A 21,602-nucleotide genomic window follows, 5' to 3' on the forward strand; every position below is an offset into this window, starting at 1 on the left:
GTTTTTTTAACCAATTTAAGATGTTTGACAATGTTAAGATAAATATGTTGCATTTTGGCATGGTTTTTGACTTATTTATGGACATAAAATTAAATAAAAAATATCCTGGATTTGAAGAATATTGTGTCCCGGCCTTCACTGAGCTCAAGTAATAGTTTAATGTACAAAAAATTGTGAATGAACTTGACTGTTGATGTCTTAAATAATAATGTCAAATAACCAACATTTCTCAAAATGGATATATCTCGTTTTGCAACGAAACTCTTCACTTATTCATTTTGCACTACCATACCTTAACTGTATTATGCTCATTTGCACTGCCAACTGTTATTTACAGTGCCTACTGTTTACATTTGCATTTTGCATCGTACTTCTAACTGTAATATGCAATTACTTTCCACTGCACTTTTACACTTTTTTTTTTCGGATAGCTTCTGTCCATAATTTATTGCACTACCTTAATCCACTGCATATTCCTCTTTTTAGCCTAACATATCATTGTATACCTCTATCTGTAAAATTCTGTTTATAGTAATAGCCATCTGTATATTATATTACATATCCACCTGTAAATTCTGTTTATAGTAATAACCATCTGTATATTATTCACTGTACATATTCACCTGTAAATTCTGTTTATAGTAATAACCATCTCTCTATTTATATATATATTTATATATACTCAGTACATATCCATGTCCTGCACTTATGCAAACGTTGTATATCCTGCACTTGCTGCTATTGCACTTCTGGTTAGACCTAAAATTTTGTTGCCTTGTACTTGTACTTGTGTAATGACAATAAAGTTGAATCTAATCTAATCTAATCTAATACTTTATTTGATTGAAAATACCGGAGATGGCTTAAAGAACACAGATAAACCATACTCTCAAAAAAAAAAAAAAGGATTTGAAAGAATCCAGTGATTCTAAACTGCAAATGCTAGAATTCAAAGCTGGCTTCAGAAGACACCCATCATTGCCACAACGCTAGACCCTTCTACAAAAGCTCCTAGCCAGCATAGGAAGAATTTGATGAAATATTTGCTCACAGAGAAGCAAGAGTCTGCATTAGTAAATATTGAATTTCACTGACTGAAAATCTTGAAAGGATGTGTACCGACTGTGTGTGGCTTATTTGAAATGTGTAGTAGACATTCTTTATGATCTGTTTGAATTAACACATTTCTTGTTACAGAAATTGTAGGGTATGTGTTTGTTTTCTGAGACCTGGGCCCAGTTAAAAAAAAAAAAAATCTGGATCAGAAGGATCTGGATATGGAAATCCCATGTTTTTCTATCCAGGATCAGGTAATCCACCTTACTTTTAAAGTTTTTCAAAGCAAAATTTGATTGGATCACTCCAGATACACACCTTTTCAGATTACCAAGTGTATTGTGTAATACCATGTTTATTGATTTGGCTGAGGGCGATTTTTGTTTAGTGCTTCAGAATTTCCATTAAGGTAACATAGTGACCATCGATGCTCCCTGGTTTTCACAGTGCATAGTGGAACTTTTTAGAGAGCGAACGTTTTAGTGCACTGGAAGGATTTTGCTATTGAGACAGCCCTTAGAATGGCTGACTCCCTGAATCAGCACCCTGACTACTGAACTAGGGAGCTGATTGAGACGCACCCTGAAATTTATGTTCATGTTGCTCATGTCATTCACTGCAATATGGTCATAAATATGACAAATACGTGGAAAATATAACTAAATATAATTGGCTCCCCACTTGCCCTGGCTATAGGATACAAAACATAAGTTAAAACATGTTAGTAAAAATAGTAGTAGTTGTTATCAAGAATGCATGTAGTGGTATAAAAATTCAGATATTCAGAATGACAGCAAATTACTTCAGGCTCTTGGACAGAGGGAATCTGTCCTTGGTGCTGAAGCTATGAACCCATTTCCAAAGACAGAATACACTGTGGCAGCCATCATTATTCTCCCTTCAGTGCACTACTGTGCGTTTATTTTATATATATATATATATATTACAAAATGTTTTTTTATGTCTTGTAAAGACCTTTAGCCTATAGGCCTATGTTTTGCACTATATATGACTCCAAGAGACGCACTTCCACACACGACGCAGTAGAACTGATTCAACTTTGACTTCTGAAAAGTCCATCTGTTTCTCCACCATTTGCGTTCACTGACAAAAACAGCATAGCCCAAAAATAATTCCCAGCAAATAAAATCCGAAAAAAAAGTTTGATTCCCCCCTTAAATTTAATACGAAAATGTGGATAAGATTAATGTTCAGTGGAATCTGAATGCGTCTAATCAAATGTTATATTACTTTAAATCTGCACATGAGCCAAACTTATTCAATGCCATAAAACAACGCAAACAACAGAGTTATTATTAGTTTCACATACCTGCACTGATACGTGCCTGTGTAGCGTGCGTTCTTCAGGTCTTCTCTGGTAAAGCGCAAAGCACGCAAATGTTCAACAGCCTTTATTTAATCACAGAGAGGTTTGATAAAGTCCTCTAAAACCCTTTACACATGTTCATGGCGAGACGCGTCTCTCATCATGCTGGGCTTAATGTTAGAGATGCTCTAACATCTCTCTCCCTCTCTCTGCACGTCACTGACGGGTCACGGACTAACGACTCAACGGCTGCGTAGCCTACAGTGTCATTACTCTTGTGTTATTGGTTTTAGATAGATGATGTAGAGTAGACAATTGCATGTTGTGTCATGACTGTTGTTATGTTATGTATGATGTATTTGGACTAATGTGTGTGACCGACATTTAAAACAAAACTTAAATCTGTAATCGATAGATACTAAACATGTGGCCAGTGATAAAGTGGCAGATCATTCGATAATCTAGATTTCCCCGTCTCTTTTGAGTAGCACCGGGGCTTTGGAACAGGGCTTTTGAGCGCAATAAAAATTGTGTTGGTCCATGTGCAATCCATGGATGCACCATGGGTATCAGTACTCTGTGGGGAGATTAATGTCCTGCTTCACTATGCATAATTAGATTAGGCCTACTTAAAGGTAAGATACCCAAACACACAAGATTGTAAAAGTCTAAAATTAAAAAGACACACACACACAGGTCAGGTTTACTCTCCATAGACATAATGTTTTTTATACTGTACAAACTTTACATTCTGTCCCCTTACACTTACCCTACCTCTTACCATGCCCATCACATAAAACTTTCTGCACTTTTACATAAAAAAAAAAAAAAATCATTCTGTATGATTTATAAGCTTGTTTCCTCATGGGGACCTAAATGTAGGCCCCCATGGTGACACAAGTCTGTGTGCATTCAGGTTTAAGTCCCCACTGGATAGAACAACATGTACACACACACACACACACACACACACACACACACACACACACACACACACACACACACACACACACACACACACACACACACACACACACACACACACACACACACACACACACACACACACACACACACACACACACACACACACACACACACACACACACACACACACACACACACACACACACACACACACACACAGCTGCATTTTAATTAACATACTTTTCTGTCAAGGGACAAAAAAATCCTGTTGGTCTCCAGTGCACTGGTGAGAGGACTGACAATGTCCGAGCAGCTGGATAAAATATTCAGAGTGACCATTTTATGCTTCTTTTGACTCTCGTAGCATTAAATTTTTATCTGCACCCTGCTCTGGTACATGAGCAAGATAACAGATCACCACAGCCAGTGTCAGGTTTGTCTTCAAGAAGGGACATCTACAGACTGAGCTTCATTTTCCCTTCTTTATTTGCAATATCATACATTAGGTATAAATGGCATCATGGATTGCATGGAAAAGCATAGATTATGTTAAGACGACAAAGGCAGGACTAACACACACTGCTACAAAATACAACATTTTACTTGGTTTGTTATCGATATTAATATAAGAACAGAGATAGTGCTTTGGGATCAATTCAGGACCTTGCTATTTGAGAGACAGAAAGAGAGCAAAATAAGGCATTCTGTTGATTCTGTCCTCTAAATGATAAATAAAACAATCTTCAACTCAACAGATGTCAATAAAACAGGTGGACTAAATCACACAAAGCAGAAGGACAACAGAGTGATGTACAATACCAAACTACACTAAGAACAACAAAGAAATGGGGGGGATATGATAAAATGAGGAGCAAGATTCTTGCATTTCGACAAACATAACTTATATGGATTGCTGATTAATAGGGAAAAGGTCATTCTATTGTTTTTATATTTTGGGTGTCAAAAATAATTAAGAATTCATTATAATTGACAAGAGAATGGGCAGATATATTTAAAGGGACAGTTCATCCAAAAATGAAAATTCTGTCATTTACTCACCCTCATGTCATTCTAAACCTGTATGACCTGTAAGATATTCTGATCAATTTCTCAATTTTTCTTTTCATTCAATGCATGTCAATGGTAACTAAAACTGTTTGGTTACCAACAATCTTCAAATATCGTCTTCTGTGTTCCGCAGAAGAAAGAAAGTCAAGCAGATTTTGAATGACATGAGGGTGAATAAATTATGACAGCATTTTTATTTTTGGGTGAACTGTCCCTTCAAGGAAAAGCTAAAGACCCGAGGCAATAAACAAGCAGTTAATTCATCCTTTTGTTCATTAATTCAATCATTCATTCAGCAGCACAGGAATAGTAAGGAGTAGGTAAGGCAGATGGATCATCTTACAGTAGAGGAAGCTCAAAGCATGCCACGTTAAACCTGTTTAAAAAAAATGGCTTTGCAAGTTTCTTTACAACAGCCAAGGTAGTGCACATGATTGATTGGCAGATACACAGAGCAAGAGATGCAATACTGCTATCTGTGGAGCAGTAAAAGCATTACATTAACAGTACACCTACATGAGACTAGTGCACAAAATACTGGATTGAATACTGGCAATCATTGTTGTGGCTACGCAGTTAGTGCAACACTGCTCTTGCTGGGTTCAGCCTGGCACTGATGCAAAGCAGGTTTTTGGAGAGACACAAGTAAAGAAAGAAAGACGGGAGTTTGCATAAGATAATTTAGCACTGAAGGGTTTCTACAGCAAGATCAACATCTTATTAAATCCACAAAAATAAAAGAGAAGACAGAAGTGAGCTGATCTAAACTACAGGCATGGTGCCAAATTTCTATATATTTGCGGTAATGTGGAAAAAAAGAAAGAAAGAAAAAAAAATTACACAAAACTGGTAAGTATATTAGTGCTAGAACAAAACTGACGCCATTTAAAATCTAACCAAGCAGATTTTCCCATCTGATTAATTTAGCTAATTCTGAAATTCACTAAATAATTTGATTTACTTCTCAAGTCTAACAGAAGCAAAAGATGGGAAGAAGGATGTTCAAACTACACCACAAACTACAATATAAAGACATTAAAATATTATGAAGTTCAGAGTTACAATATTAACTATGTGAAAAGAGAAAAATATTTGATATGCATCTGCCTGGTTCATACTCCATGCTGTAATAATCTTATAACCTCAAAAGTATCTTCCATTGATAACAAAACATTCTTCATAAATGCAAACAATTATTGTCAAGTGGATCCTTTCCGTACCCAAACATGCAAGCACATACAAGTTATAGACTATAGTAGGATGACAGCAGCCAATCAGCTAACACTTTAAAACCTTGGAATCCAATCAGGTCACACATAACAGCCAAAAGCAGTGGTGTTTTGACAAAATACAGTTGGAAAATCGAATGGGGAAAACACATTTGTTAATGATTTCATTATGCAAAGTACAGGGTCAGAGTAGTACACACCAATGATAACAATTACACAAATATCTACCTGAATAGTAGCATTATATCAGCTGACTGTGTGATGACATGGTTAATACAAAACTACACATTTAAAAGGGACAATGATCACAAAAGTGGACTATGAAAGTTACTAAAACATGTAAACTAGCTAATAATTGTACTTCTGTTTTATGTTAAAGCAAACTCACTTTCATTCGTTTCCTGTTGTAAATTTGTCCAAATGACATACCTTTGTAATGTAATGTCACGTTTAGTAGGTATAAAAAGGTTCTTATATTGTTTAAATAGCCTGTATTATTAAGTATTAGGAAAATATTGAAGCAGCAGGAGGAGAAGTGTGTCATAATGATGTTACATTTTACAAATGTTAAATCTAAACATAATGATGCAAAGGTAATTCTACAGGAACAGCAGAAATTAACATTTACTATTCAATATTTACTATGCCGATGATTTATCAGTCTCTCAATATCGCTCATTATTGAAAGAAAATAAACAGGGCACGCACGCACGCACGCACACACGCACGCACGCACGCACGCACGCACGCACGCACGCACGCACACACACACACACAACCTGGCATATGTTGTATTCTATCCCGTACACTAACCCAACCCCTAAATCTACCCATCAACTTTCTGCATTTTTTTCTGCAAAAAAAAACACTGTTTAGTATGTTTTTGAAGACATTTGGTTTACATTGTAATATCCATGTCATTATACACGTGTGCCTTCACAAACCATATGCCAAACACACACACACCCATACACACATTTTCTCATGTTTCCAGGATGTTTTCTACCAAGGCAAAAGGAGGATATTTTACACTTGTTGAATTAAAGGGATAACGAAGTAATACCTTTTTAGTCTTTTAAACATTTTATATGGGTAAAAATGTATCTCTGTTTACTGTGAAAGAAACCCATTTTATATGAACCGACAAGTATTCTTTAAAAAAAAAATCTTAAAACCTGAAATTTTTCATAAACATTTCACGCATCTAAAGCTCTGTCGGCTTGTGTACTGTGGCAATTCTTGGCACGCTTTTTACCATAGAACAAACAAATTGCAAACAAGTTGTTAAACTGGTGTGCCAAATTGTCATTTCATACCTGAAATATGTGCAAATGTAAGATGTTCAATATTTTATTTAAAACATTTAACAACACTTCCAATGAGAAAACACTGGAGACTCCAAAAAGTGAGTACTGAAACCGACACCAGAAGTACTTCTGTAAATAGATAAAGAGAAATTGGTATAGTGCTAAGGGGAAGACAGAAACCCCATCGGCTTTGGCGATTACCTTTAGAAATCCTGAATGGGAAGACTGTCTTAGGAAGCACACAGCTCTGTTTCTGTTATGGGACTTGGGACAGATGTGGTGAAATCATTCTGTGTCAGCCACCAGTTTGGCCTCCTAGACTTTTAAAAACTGATCAGCACAAAGTCACATGGTCAGTTTGTGATGTAAACAGCTCTTCCTAAACAGAGTTTAAGTGTTACTCAGTCTTCTCTCAATCTATTTTAAATTATTAAGGTAAACTCTTCGACTGGCCTACATTGAAATGATGCAAAAAATGGGAAACAATTATTGAATAGGTTTTTAAACAAAAAAGATAGGACATCACTTGAGATAATAGTGGTTTTGGTTTAACGTTTGTTAGATAAAAGGGTAACGGTAAGGGCAGAGTTTTAGGGTAGTAGGTAGGTAGATTCACATTCATTCCCTCTTTTTCCTGTTTTATTCAATTTTAACGATGGAGGGGAATTGAGGGTTGACAAAGGAAAATCCATCGAATTCTGCCTGGTCGATGTTGGCGATAACCAGCTCGTCAGGAGGGGTCAGTTGTGGCTGTATGCGTGTGAAGAACTTGTCAAAGTTCTCTGCCCCCTTTCCACACTATAAAACAAAAAAAGAGGTAGCAAGTGAGAAAAAAGATTACAGAAAATATTATTTTGACACATCTTATTGTAATACTACAACCAAGTAGTTTTAATACACACAAGACATAAGTCACAAATGGCAAATGCCAGAGGTTTGTAAAATAAACGTTGTAAGGCAGATAACAATCATGGTTAATATAGTTTGACTGTTTAAATTAACTGTTTTATCTTTTTGTTTGGAATTCTAAATGATAGGGATTTTTTGTAGGAAAAGTGTTTACATTCTTTGTAGAAAATATGGGATTTTGATGCCCATTTCTACTTTTGCTCACAATTCCTTCATGTCCAATGCACAGATAAACACTCCTCAAATTTCAGATTATATGCCCTAGTTCCTCTTCATCTGGATGATGCAATTGGCTCTACTAGTTTGCACAGCTGAGGAAGCCGAACATACTGACACCTGATAGTAGATTCTGACATGAATACTCCGCTATAATTTGTTAAAACAAGTGTAAAACATACAATCTTATGTGTGACAAAACAACAATGTAATCAAAATAGGCTCACAGTTCTCATTTTCTATTTTCCATGAAAGGCATATGAATACTTTTGCACCTCAGAGCATCTTGAAAAATTAACTAAACTACTGTAAGTAGGAGGTATATTAATACCCGACACTCAATTCATTATTTAGTAGACTTCTTTAACGTCCATACAATGTGTATGAAAAAAGGGAACATTTATAACCCTATTTTTATGACGAATCAATGATTCAAGGTGCTGTATTAATGATATATAAATGTGTGGGTTATGGGGTGTGCAGTTTTCAGCCCATTTATGTTAAAGCTTTCACAATTTGTTTTAATACAAGAACAACAGCCAACATTTTCCTATGACTTCACCCAATGTTTAAATGAAGGCTGTCAATTTAATAGGATTGTTAACCCAAAAATGAAAATGCTGTCATCATTTGCCATACCCATAAGACTTTGGTTAATCTTCGAAACACAAATTAAGACATTTTTAATGAAAGCTGAGAGGTTTCTGCCTACATTTGATCTGATCAGCATTTCCGACTCTTTTCAAGATGTGAAATCTATAAAATTGCAAATTATCTTGAAATTGCAGCTGAATGGTTTCGGTTCTCCACCTTGTAAACACCCACTAATTAATTTAATTAACATACAAAAGAGCACCAGTCTACGGTGACGCAATGCTGCCACATACATATAATTTTTTTCACTCAATTATGTCGGAATAACGAGATCTTATGTCGTTTTAACGACATCTTTTCTCGTAATAACGAGATCTTTTGTCGTTGAAACAACATTTTTCTCGTTAAAACGACATATATTTTCGCCGAAGAAAGGACATGTGTTATACAGTGATGTCTACAAAATATGCCTGTATCCACATTAGATAATTCATATAGCCCATGCCTTTGTCACACTTCTAAAAAGCAAGCTTAGAGTAAAATAGGCTCTTCCGCTGCCTGTATCAGTGGCAATGCCCACAGCACGAAAGTATTGTAATTTATTGAAGTAGCCTGCAGTTCATAACAGCCACGGGTAGCAGGTGCCATGGACCGCTCATGTTCGCATCAGTGGCATAACTTTAACCTAGAAATTACGGACCCCAGTGCACAAATAGGCTATCATAACTATCTATAATAGGCCTACTGTAATATATTGTATGTTATACTGTAATACATATATTCTAGAAATGTATTAAAAAGAAAGACGCTTTCAGCCTTACTCAAAGGCCGCAGAAACAGGCCAGTGGGTTCGTTACGCACGTCAATCCATTCTCCGCGTTCTTAGTTTGCTTCTTATGTATTAAATATACAGGCCATTAGTTTATGAAACCTTGATCAAAATTATAATACAATTTATATAAAACTAAATTCACTTTAAAAGAAATGATTTCTGCAAAACACTCAATAAAAAGCATGTCTGACCCCACTCCATGTCTCCAGACATATTGCGCGTCTTATAGCCTACTCATGCTGCTCACTTTTCATCATCAACATATGAAATTAAAACAATAATATAATAGGCTAATATTTACACAAATAGCCTAACTATGAATCTAAATAGGCTACGTTTTGCATGTAGCCTACTCCACTCCAAATGCTTCAAACATGTATTTTGTTTATCAAACGCAAAGTTTCATATTTCCAACAAAAGAAATTCCGAGCCAAAATAACGAAGTGGTAAAAAAAACCTGCAAAAATTATAAATATTAAAGAATTCGCGGGCGCTTTCGTCGGCATGAGTAGCCTATATAGGCTATAAAACGCGCAATATGTCTGGAGACATGGAGTGGGGTCAGACACGATTTTTATTGAGTGTTGTTTTGCAGAATTAATTTCTTTAAAGTGAATTTCGTTTTCTATAAATTGTATTTTAATTTTGATCAAGGTTTCATAAACAAATTGCCTGTATATTTAATACATAAGAAGCAAACTAAGAACGCGGAGAATGGATTGACGTGCGTAACGAACCCACTGGCCTGTTTCCGCGGCCTTTGAGTAAGGCTGAAAGCGTCTTTCTTTTTAATACATTTCTTGAATGTCTTAATTACAGTAGGCCTATAGATAGTTATGATATTTGTGGCTGCACCGGGGTCCGTCATTACTAGGTTAAAGCTACGCGCTAATCATGAGTGATCCATGGCACCTGCTACCCATGGCTGTTAAGAACTATGGGCTACATCACTAAATTACAACAATTTCGTGCTATGGGCACTGCCACTGATACCGGCAGCGGATGAGCCTATTTTTCTGCTTTTCAAACAAGTGTGACAAAGGCATGGGCTAAATAAATTATCTAATGTGGATACAGACATATACACACATCACTATACAACACCTGTCCTTATTAGGAGAAAACATATGTCGTTTTAACGAGAAAAATGTCGTTATTACGAGAAAATTATGTCATTTTTACAACATAAGATCTCGTTATTACGAGAAAAGATGTCATTTTTACAACATAAGATCTCGTTATTACGAGAAAAGATGTTGTTTTAACGATATAAGATCTCGTTATTACGAGAAAAGATGTCGTTAAAACGACAAAAGATCTCGTTATTACGACATAATTGAGTGGGGGGGGGGGGGTTTCGCAGCAATGCGTCACCGTACCAGTCAACATCCAAGAATTGCTTAGATTTCCAAATACCGGTACCTGACTCTCTGCCACAAGGAAAAGTGCATATGCCTGCTTAGAACCTGATATGCCGCTAAGCACTTTTCCACGTCGAAGACCGTTTTTATAAACATGAACGTTGGTGTGGATTTTCACTCTAAGATCAAATCTGTGCATATGCACATTTTATAAATGAGGCCCCAGAAAACCTAAACTTAGATGATTCAAAAAGGTAACAAGAGAGTCTTAAAATGAATCCATATGAATCTAGCGGCTAAATCAAAGTCTTGAGACCAGAATATGATGAACAGATTTAATTTAGACTTTTATTTACAATGATTGAAACGCATACCTTAGAGTACATCACATAGGGTAAACAGAAGCTCAGATGTGTGTGTGTGCTGCATGAGAACGAGTGAGGTTTGTTCTAGCATGTGATGCATGCACAAGCTTCTGTGTTTATAATTTGTAATGCTCTCTATGCATATATGTGAATAAAAGCCTATCTTAAATTTTGTTTGGAAGATTAACCAATGTCTGATGGGTTTAGAATGACATGACGGTGTAAATGATGACAGAATTGTAATTTTTGGGTGAACTATTCCTTTAATCGTGCCTCTGTACATGCCTCTGTACATAAAGGAATTTTCGTACCATCAGAGGAATTCAAGAACAGCAAGAAGTGAGAAAGAAAGAAAGATAGAAAGATGGAGTTTCCTTTTGTAAAACTGCCAGATTCTATAAGACATGAAGCTCAAGATGTGCCTTAAAATAGAAGACACTCCTCCCCCTTCTTATTGTATGACATATTTGAAAGGAGAGATGAATGGTGACTCAAGCACTGAGAGCTATGTCCAGACATAAATTCCTGTGTCATGCTCTCTTATGAGGCAGATTTTCCCAAACATAGACAAAGGATACACAATGTAAACATGCAGATCATTTAAAGCTGCAACTGTCATAATTACAAGAATGCAGAGACCAGTTTTTCGACACAGAGGTCCATGTAGGGCACTCCCTACGTCAGCAGTGGAACTAATGATTGGCTAAATGTTTGAAATGGTAGCTGTTCTGAATTAAGCCTGTTTAACCCCCACCATTAGTGTGAAAGGGACACAGGGGCTGTATTTGGCCTAATTTTTCGCCATGGGAGGAAGCTGCAGTTCAGCTTCAGGCTGTCCTGAGGGGACGTTAGAACATTTTTGAAAACAAACAAAAAAAATATAAAAAAAGTGAAAAGTGATGTTCATAACACACTCACACATTAAACATAAGAAAAAAATAGGACATTGTAAAACACACGCACATATGCACACGCACACACACACCCTCAAGACCCACACAAATCCTCAACCCCTCTCTTCTTTTATGTTTTGTCCCCTGTGATGTGACAGAATGCCCTATTCAATGATATATGTGTGGGTGAGCATGTGTGCTTGTGTAGGAGTAACAACTGCAGTGTGACCCACTTTAGAAGTCATATATATGTTTGCAGACTGCTTTTGTAGCTCATCCCTCTCTCTCTCGCTCATACAACAGGAACATACACACAACCATATGGAGGACATTTTTTTTAAAGGTACTTAATATGACAAATGGCTCTATTTCTATCCTTTTAGTATCATGGAAAATATTCTCACTTCCTCCACAGGCCACAGGCGTCTCAGAAAAGTAATATAAATTCATAACACGATTCACCAAATAACAGTGAAAAACTAGAATTATCAGAACAAATATCAGAGGGCACAGATATTACACATTAGTGTCAGAGTGGTTATCATTGGTCTTTGTGCTGCCAGAGTTGCTATTCTTTAGGAGTTTTATAGATTGCAGAAAGACTAGATTTGATTGTACCTGAAATATTGTCACCCGATGGATGTACTGTTCAATCATCTTGTAAAGTTAAGGAGCAATATGTCTTTTAAAAAATATATTTTTTTACAATGTTTCTAGAGCAGCATTCTTCCAATTTAGGAATGTTTAAAAGATATGAGACATGCTGTCATTTCCTGATGCAGAACATTTATTTCATGCATTCATGACTAAATTATATTATATTATAGTCTTAGATTATATTAGATTATATTTTAGACTTTCAGTCTTCATAAAGAAGTTTGATACATTGGTTAGCTCCAAATTCATTATAAAAAATTGCTATTTACGTATAAAGCCTTACACATTGTATACTATATAGTGTGTCATTTGGCTAAATTTATTTTCAATGTATATGATTACCTTTGTTCAGGGGCCATAATATACTAGGAATTAACTTGATATACTTTTTTAGATAAACTTGAGTCTAACTTTTTAGTTCATTGTACTAAGAATACACAGTAACTTTCAGAATTTAAGCCCCAGTGAAAAAAAGGATAATTATTAAATGTATAGACCTGCATAGATTGTCTTACCACTTTAGGTTTGAATGGAGGCTGTACTTCTCTGTTTGCTAGACGGTCCCAGTCAATCCGACGGAAGAAAGCATGTTCCCTAATATCTCTCTCTCCCTCTTGGTTGCAGCCCAGGCGCTTTGAAGGGTGTTTTGACATCAGCTGCAACAAGACAAAATAAAATATAATCATTATTGCCTAATCAGGAAAAGGCTCAAAGTGAAATAATTATAAAAATGAGCATATGTGTGATAAATGTGTGATAAATCCTGCTTCGTTTTTTGTGCGTGTTCTCACTTGAAACGGCCTAAAAACATTATGTGTGATATTAGTGATCAGCTTGATGACTGCTGAAAATAAGTTAACTATTAAAAAGAAAATCTGAACATTATTTTACAAATAATAGGCTTATACATTGTTTAAATTGTTACTGCCTTTAGTTTTTATTTTGGAATAAATGTAAAAATGCATAAAAACGTGAGGAAATTTATACTTGTTTATACTTATTTATTTATTTATTTATACTACTTTATACTATACTTAACTGAGGCAGTAAGTGCATCTCATTGTTTTCATCAACTTACAAGTTACAAAGCTCAGTAGCTGGGTTTCCATCTAAATGTGAAGCAAATCTTTTCACAGTTTGTAAAAAAACAACAACAAAAAAACAAACAAATGCGAATCAGGTGTGTTGGTTTGCATCAAGTTGATGGAATTGACTATGGATGACAATAGTATTGGTAACCTAGTAACCAACAGTAAATAAAACTCCATGGCTGTTTCTTAATTCATCTCTTAAGTGAGAACAAGAATTTTAAAATTACAGGCAGGGTCTAATGGTCACATGGGTTTAATGTTCGCTACATCAATTTATTCGGTCCCCTTATTAGCATAAGTCAAAAAACACCTCAAGCAGGCGTAAAACCTTTTTTGCAAATTAAGGGACTTTTTTTTCAGAAATTTTGAGTTACCATTACTCGTTTCTGATGCGATACAAAATGCTCATAAAAACAGGGTGATGGAAACAGCTATTGTAGCTACACTATATTGCCAAAAGTATTGGGACACCCCTCTAAATCTTTGAATTCAGATGTTCCAATTACTTCCATGGCTACAGGTGTATAAAATGTAGCACCTAGGCATGCAAACTGCTTCTACAAACATTTGTGAACGAATGGGTCGCTCTCAGGAGCTCAGTGAATTCAAGTGTGGTACTGTGATAGGTTGCCACCTGTGCAATAAGTCAATTCGTGAAATTTCCTCACTACTAAATATTCCATGGTCAACTGCTGAAGCAATTGGGAACAACAGCAACTCAGCCACGAAGTGGTAGGCCACGTAAAGTCACAGAGCGGGGTCCGCGCAAGCTGAGGCGCACAGTGCGCAGAAGTCAATAGCTACAGACCTCCAAACTTTGTGTGGCCTTCAGATTAGCTCAAGAACAGTGTGTAGAGAGCTTCATGGAAAGGGTTTCATGGCCGAGCAGCTGCATCAAAGCCTTACATCACCAAGTGCAATGCAAAGCGTCGGATGCAGTGGTGTAAAGCACGCCACCACTGGACTCTAGAGCAGTGGAAACGTGTTCTTTGGAGTGACGAATCATGCTTCTCTGTCTGGCAATCCGATGGACGAGTCTGGGTTTGGAGGTTGCCAGGAGAACGGTACTTGCCTGACTATATTGTGCCAAGTGTAAAGTTTGGTGGAGAGGGGATTATGGTGCGGGGGTTGCTTTTCAGGTATTGGGTATAAAGGAACTTTCAATGCTTCAGCATACCAAGGTATTTTGGACAAATTTCATGCTCCCAAATATTTGGGAACAGTTTGGGGATAGCCCCTTCCTGTTTCAACACGACTGCGCACCAGTGCACAAAGCAATGTCCATAAAGACATGGATGAACGAGTTTGGTGTAGAGCAACTTTACTGGCCTGCACAGAGTCCTGACCTCAACCTAATAGAACACCGTTGGGATGGATTAGTGAGGAGACTGCGAGCCAGACCTTCACGACCAGCATCAGTGCCTGACCTCACAAATGCGCTACTAGAAGACTGGTCAAAAATTCCCATAAACGCACTAAACCTTGTGGAAAGCCTTCCCAGAAATGTTGAATCTTTTATAGCTGCAAAGGGTGGACCAACTCCATATTAAACCTTTCGGATTAAGAATTTCATGAAGTTCATGTGCATGTAAAGGCAGACATCCCAAAACTTTTGGCAATATAGTGTATGTGGGCACTCAGTTTTTCCTGTTGTTTAATACATTTGGCCAACATCTTCTGTTATAAAAGTATTGTATTGGCTATGACTAAATGGCAAATACCAGACAAGACTCTCTTTTCTGCTTCTCAAATACATAAAACATTGTTTTTTTGTTTTATTAGAGTAAATGCTGTACTTATTCAAACAAACAGTTCTTTATTTATCGTTGTACTGCAAAGAAGCAGAGACCATCTCCAAAATATGTGTGGCACGTCATTCTAAATGGAGGCGGGTAGAGCTACTGTATGAGGTTTTGCAGACAATTTAGGATCCACTTAAGTTACAAGGTAAAATAAATAAATACATTTTTGTTTATTATGTTATTAACAAGTATTTTTTCTAATCAAACTGTTTTCAGAACCGGAATGTTAGAGAAGGAAACATTAAGCTGATTCCAATACACAAACCAAAAATGGATGTGACACCCCGCTTGAGTCACTGGTTTGAGTCAAAAAGTGAATAATGATCCTTGGAGCTTGAATGTAAATTATGAGAATTACTCAGAATGTCCCATAAATTATTCAAACAAAAGTTATTTTCCTCAATCCAGCCTGCAGAGTTGAAATATGCAACTCAACTTGCTGGGTTAAATTTACCCATCATGTGCTCTTTCCAATATTTACCCAGTGTTGGTTTGCCAATTGGGTTATTTACGCAGACGTCTCTTGTTATGATCTCAAGGACAGCCCACTGAACTGAACGTATAGCTTGAATTTAAACAGGTTCAAGATATTAGCAAACTTCTAGCATTTGCTGGTGATTCACAGCACACACTTTACACCAGACATGGACATGAAGACTGGTCTCACTATTTAAATTACAAACAATATAAATTACTGTTAATTACAAATTACCCCCCGCATACAGAATATGAGCGTAATACTAACAGCTAGCTACCTTCAAGACATACTTAAATTAATATGTTTATTCTCTGTGGTCATGGTAGATCTGTCCTGCTGATAGGCTAGAAGGACTGTTACACATTCATCAGAAGATCTCAGAATGTAAAGTGAACACATAAATCTCTACAGTCGTAATGGGGGAAATGGGTGGAGGTAATGGACAGAGAGGTGGAAAGAGAAATTATTTTAAGTGTCTTTAACTACTAAGTAATAACATTTAAATTAATCATTTGATACAAATGCACTTGAGTACATACGTGTTTTACATAGTAATTATATTTACCTGCATTTAATAACCTTTTACCTCATTCACCTTTTTGTAATTACAGCTGTGATTATTTTTTTTGATTACATCTATAATTACACTGTTGACCCTTCCCTTACCCCTTAACCCACCCTTAAACTTTACCATACCACCAAACCTGTCCCTAACTTTTACCCGTATCCAATCTCAATAGCAGATAAAAGTGTTCCCTTTCAAAAGCTACTCTCGATGCTGCATACTCATACATATTGAGAAAACATATTTGTTTGACCAGTTGTGAAGCATGTGTGCAAACACGTCAAGAATTTGGTTTTAAATAACCTCTGACAGTGACGTCCTTAGAGTAAAGGTCCCTTCATGACTTAGGCCGGTTTCACACTGCACGTTAGCACGTTAGCAGGGCGTAAGCAGCGCATATTTTTTTCGGCACCCATGTTAACAGATTAGAGCATTCACACCGCACGCAGAGGCGGCGTGGCAGCGCGTAGCAGGAGCAGAGCAGAAGCAGCGCCGCGATCGTTGAATTAAAGCCACAGTGGATTGTTCTTGATCAAAACTGACCTGATTAACATAGAAAATAACAAATTTCACCATGAAATCATGTAATGAAGTGTCCCGTGTGTTACATGATCACCATGACATCCAGCGCTGTGAAAAAATAAAATACACGAAAACACAACACTGCCAGAAGTTTTTGGCCAAACTTCAAATGCCTGTTTAAATGATTAAAACTAGAAGCATATCTTCACTTTAATGTCACATTTATCATGTGAACTACTTATATACAACATGTTATATGCATGCATGTATGAGACAGAGGGGAACACTGTAGCATTTGCAGCAGATATATGCTGCCCATCATAAATCAAAGCACGAGACAAACGGGGTTCGGAGGAGAAGACCGGAAAATGTGACATAATGGACAATATTCGTCTGTATTTGCAATACACGAGCCGCGGTTCAGCTGCGCGAGACAAACGCTGCCAGTGTGAATGCACAACGGGAGCGCGCAGCTCCTGCTCTCCATACGCACCGCTCCTGCCCTGCCAACGCACTGCTTGCGCGTGCGGTGTGAAGCCGGTGTTAGCCGTAGTACTTGAGGGACTGGTCGAGACCCCTTTTGAGCCACTAGAGTCAGTGCCAGATGCCACTGATGAGTCCTGCTGGCTCAAAATTTTACACAAGACTCTTCAAACTGTTTTTCTCAGAGCGCTGTACCAACATCACCAAACTTCTAAATGAACATGGTAAAATGAAAAAGCAAACACCTTGGAAATGACAGGTATGTTGAACAGGAATGGCACAAATAAATGTGAATATTCAAGTCTCTTTGTTTAGATCAGTGTGCTCAATAATGTGCCTTTTTGTCCTTCGTTATGTACATTTGGATTATGTTCTGTGTTGTAAATAAAATCCAAGCAATCAAAAAGCCATTCATATTCTTTTTTCTAGTTCACTCACAGTCCCATTCAGCTGATAGGGCCATTAAGGGAGGGGCCTTTGTCTTCATGGTGATTCACGCCCTCCCCGCATACAGCTTTCTGACACAAAACATGTCTTACACATTTTCAATCAATATATTGTTTTATGTGAATGAGTGAGCAGGATGATTTTCGTTTATTGTAGCAGAGTTTGTGCTGAATACAGTGTAATCAGGCTTTAGCTATGAAAAACTTAGTAGAAAAATAAGTAACAAAAATAAGCACAAATTTCAGTATATGTCAAAACACCCCCAAAAGAAAATAAAAAAGCAAGCCCAGCCCAAGTGAGAAAAAGTAATGGAAAATGAATGTTACACATTACTTTCCTTTGCAGTTACTTACTTTTTTAGGTAGTAATGCAATATTGTAATACATTACTTTTAAAAGTAACTTTCCTCAACACTGGACCTAACACGATGCAATTTACTTCACAAACATTGGCAATTCCAGCAGCTATTTGGTTCTAGAAAGCACTAATTTTAACAGCCTGCTAACTAAAATAAAAGTTTTCATGATTTTTTTTATTATTATAATTATTATATATTATGATGACAAATTTGCCAGAAAAATGTATTTCAGGCACATTTCTAAATCATTATCCCTGGGCATTTCTAGGTCAGCTTCTGACAGCCACTATATATCCATTAGTATGTGGCACAGCTTATAAGACACACACACACACACACACACATTTCCTAATACACAGCAATGAAAACAGATGAACTTAAACCTCTAACACTGACAGAAAGACAGAAGATAACAGAGAACATTATAAAAGTGAGACGATGTGTGCGATGATGCTGATCATTTGCTGTGTTGTGTCCTGCTTGCACCATTGAGTTCTCTACTAACAGGATGTTTTTATAATAAAAGTAGCAAAAAGTATCATGGTATTATTGAAAGTACAAGAAAAATTCTATATGTGAAAAGTTTTCCCCCTCATATTGATGACAATATCTTCTGAAATGTTTATTATAAGAAGTTTTATTCATTAAGTTTATTTCATGTTATTTTGTACAAAATTAATCACTTGAATGCAAATCGAGTAATTGGGTTTATTAGTGTAATCTTGGTTAATTTATGCATCCATCATTTTATCTTCGTCTTTTGATTCAAAACCAGGTACTGTAATTGTATACTGATTGTATTGAATTGTATACTGCATAATGATTCAAACCGTGAGTTGTGGTGTTTTCAGAGTGGTTTAGTTGAGAGAATGTGTTCAGAATGTCATAAATTTGCTGTACTTGGTTTGTACTTCTCAAGAGAAACAGGCATTTACTATTAAATTTATTTTGATACATTTTGGAAATTGAATTTGTAAGTTATAGTACATGTAGAAAATATACTGGTACTGTAATAATCTAAAGATCACACTGATGAATGCAGGTGACAGTGTAGGTGTCATCGAGAAGCACCATATAATTATTATATAATTATTATTATATTTTTATATTGTAATCTTTCCTAACAGAATCCATAATATGCTACATTATATTACAAAATGCATCTGTACTTTTTATACATGTAACACAAAAATCAAGGTCCATAAATTTAGAACTATCCCAGCAGGCACCGGACGTCAACATGACGTCAGATTGACGTTGGACCCCAACGTCGGACAGACGTTGCATTTTGGTAAGTTAATACCACAACCTAAAACCAACAAAAGATCAACATCTAATGATGTTAGAATTTGACGTTGTGTGGATGTTACCATTATGACGTTGGCTTGAGACATTGGATTTTGGTAACTTTGAAACACAACCTAAAAACAACTAAATATCAACGCCAGCTGACGTTGGTATTGGACGACAAATTAACGTTGGCATTATACTTTGAGCTAGCGTTGAATTTTGGTCACCTGACATCGCAACCAAAATGTAACCAAATATCAATGTCTTATGATGCGGTTTGTCTTAAATCTGTTTTAGTTGTATTTTATGTATTGTGAGTGATGAATTTTTTGCTGTACAGCACTTTGGTTGTTTTAAAGTGCTATATAAATAAAGTTTGATTGATTGATTGATTGATTATGACGTTGTGTGGCTGCTGGGATGGTACTGCCATTTAATACCATCACTTTACAACGGCACTGACAGTATTTTGTTTCTCAAGGATGTAGCAAACAGGCTTGAATTTGTATGAACACAGCAAAATTAGGAAGAGATAAGGCAGAACAGTGATCTCAGGAGAGAAGAAAACAGACAATATAAGTCTTATTGAAAACAAAAATGTTATGATGTTCTGGAAATATCAATTTCTGAAATACTATATTAAATAGAAAATATGGAAAATTGTCATGTCTTTGTTGATGTCAGTTAATAAAGATGCTAAAAATAAAACACATTTCTGATTTACCACAGTGGTCAGGGAAAAAAGAAATGATTTGTTTCACTCTCACTCTAAAATTCTGGCAAGGCAAAAAAGTTAAAAGTTTTGGTTTTTAGTCAGACTGAAGTTAAATCCAATAACGGCAGACTGCATTCATGGCAACCGAACCCTGATAAGACATTATTAAAAATGAAACCAGGGATTTTTTTTTATCTAAATTGGATCCGTTCCTGCAATGAATCTCTGATGGGCTTTAAGCTGATGCAATTAATATGTGATTAAAAGATGTGATAACAATACAAGAGACATTTTTCCTATTCTATACATTTCAGGAACTTTCCCTCAATGTAATTTAAGAAATACTGATATCACATTTTATAATCAGAATGGTCTTAGATTCAAAGTAACCCAATGACCTGGTTTTGGGAATGATTCGGCTCTCTTCTTCAGAGATATATCCTCCACATTTGTATGATATATAGCTCTTGTCAGGTATGAAATTAGCTAATAAAACTGTGCTTTCTGGCCTCAGCCACATACATCCATCGTTCTGTGGATGCAAAGTCTGTAACTATTAAGTCAAGAACTCTAGAACTGATTCAGAGGTAAAGATACAAGATAGAGACATCAAAACAGAAGATAATGTATTGGTGGATGCTGGCTCTTTGAGAACATCCTTTCGGTCTTGAATGCCTTTATTTACCATTAAAAATAAATCTTTAGCCCATTTTAGGAACCTCATTAGAGAGAGAAAATATGGAATCATGCTGAAGTTCAGTTGGGCTTTAAAACCTGGAACATTTTGTCTATGTGGCAGAACTCACCCCTTTGCAGATGGAAACGGCTTCTTTGGACATGGCTTTAGGGTAAGAGACGCTGTGCTCCATAATGGACTGGAAAAGTTCATCTTCATCCTCCCCATCAAATGGAGGCTTAAAAGGGGGAAAAAGAACAATCAACATCAAATGAAAATGAATATTATTAAGTACATATTGTAATATTAAATATGGGTTCTTAAACTATTGCACTCTTCAAATGTGGCATTATCAAATTTACATTTACCTTAAGCTCACCCATACAAAAAAGTATAATGGCAAGACAAGATCATTATGTTTGAACAAGGTGGTA

At 36.3% G+C, this 21,602-nt stretch overlaps 2 protein-coding genes across 4 annotated transcripts in view; both read right to left on the minus strand.

Annotated features, from left to right (window-relative positions):
- cacng5a (calcium channel, voltage-dependent, gamma subunit 5a) overlaps positions 1–2,598 on the minus strand; it is a 114,185-nt gene extending 111,587 nt beyond the window's left edge. The window contains exon 1 of the mRNA XM_079840999.1: positions 2,387–2,598. The gene's annotated coding sequence lies outside the window, so the exon portion shown is untranslated. The remainder of the gene's footprint in view (positions 1–2,386) is intronic.
- Positions 2,599–4,321: 1,723 nt separating this feature from the next.
- The window catches only part of prkcaa (protein kinase C, alpha, a), a 162,394-nt gene continuing 145,113 nt past the window's right edge, over positions 4,322–21,602 (minus strand). For 2 of the 3 annotated variants that reach the window (XM_079840996.1, XM_079840997.1), the window contains exons 15-17: positions 21,299–21,406; positions 13,257–13,397; positions 4,322–7,712 (exon numbers count right to left, since the gene is read on the minus strand). In XM_079840996.1, the coding sequence (XP_079697122.1) occupies positions 7,554–7,712; positions 13,257–13,397; positions 21,299–21,406 (408 nt within the window). In that variant the 3' untranslated portion in view covers positions 4,322–7,553. The remainder of the gene's footprint in view (positions 7,713–13,256; positions 13,398–21,298; positions 21,407–21,602) is intronic. The other variant, XR_013818318.1, reaches the window with a different exon arrangement.

This window comes from Gobio gobio, assembly GCF_949357685.1.
Source record: "Gobio gobio genome assembly, chromosome: 17".
Lineage (NCBI taxonomy): Eukaryota > Metazoa > Chordata > Actinopteri > Cypriniformes > Gobionidae > Gobio > Gobio gobio.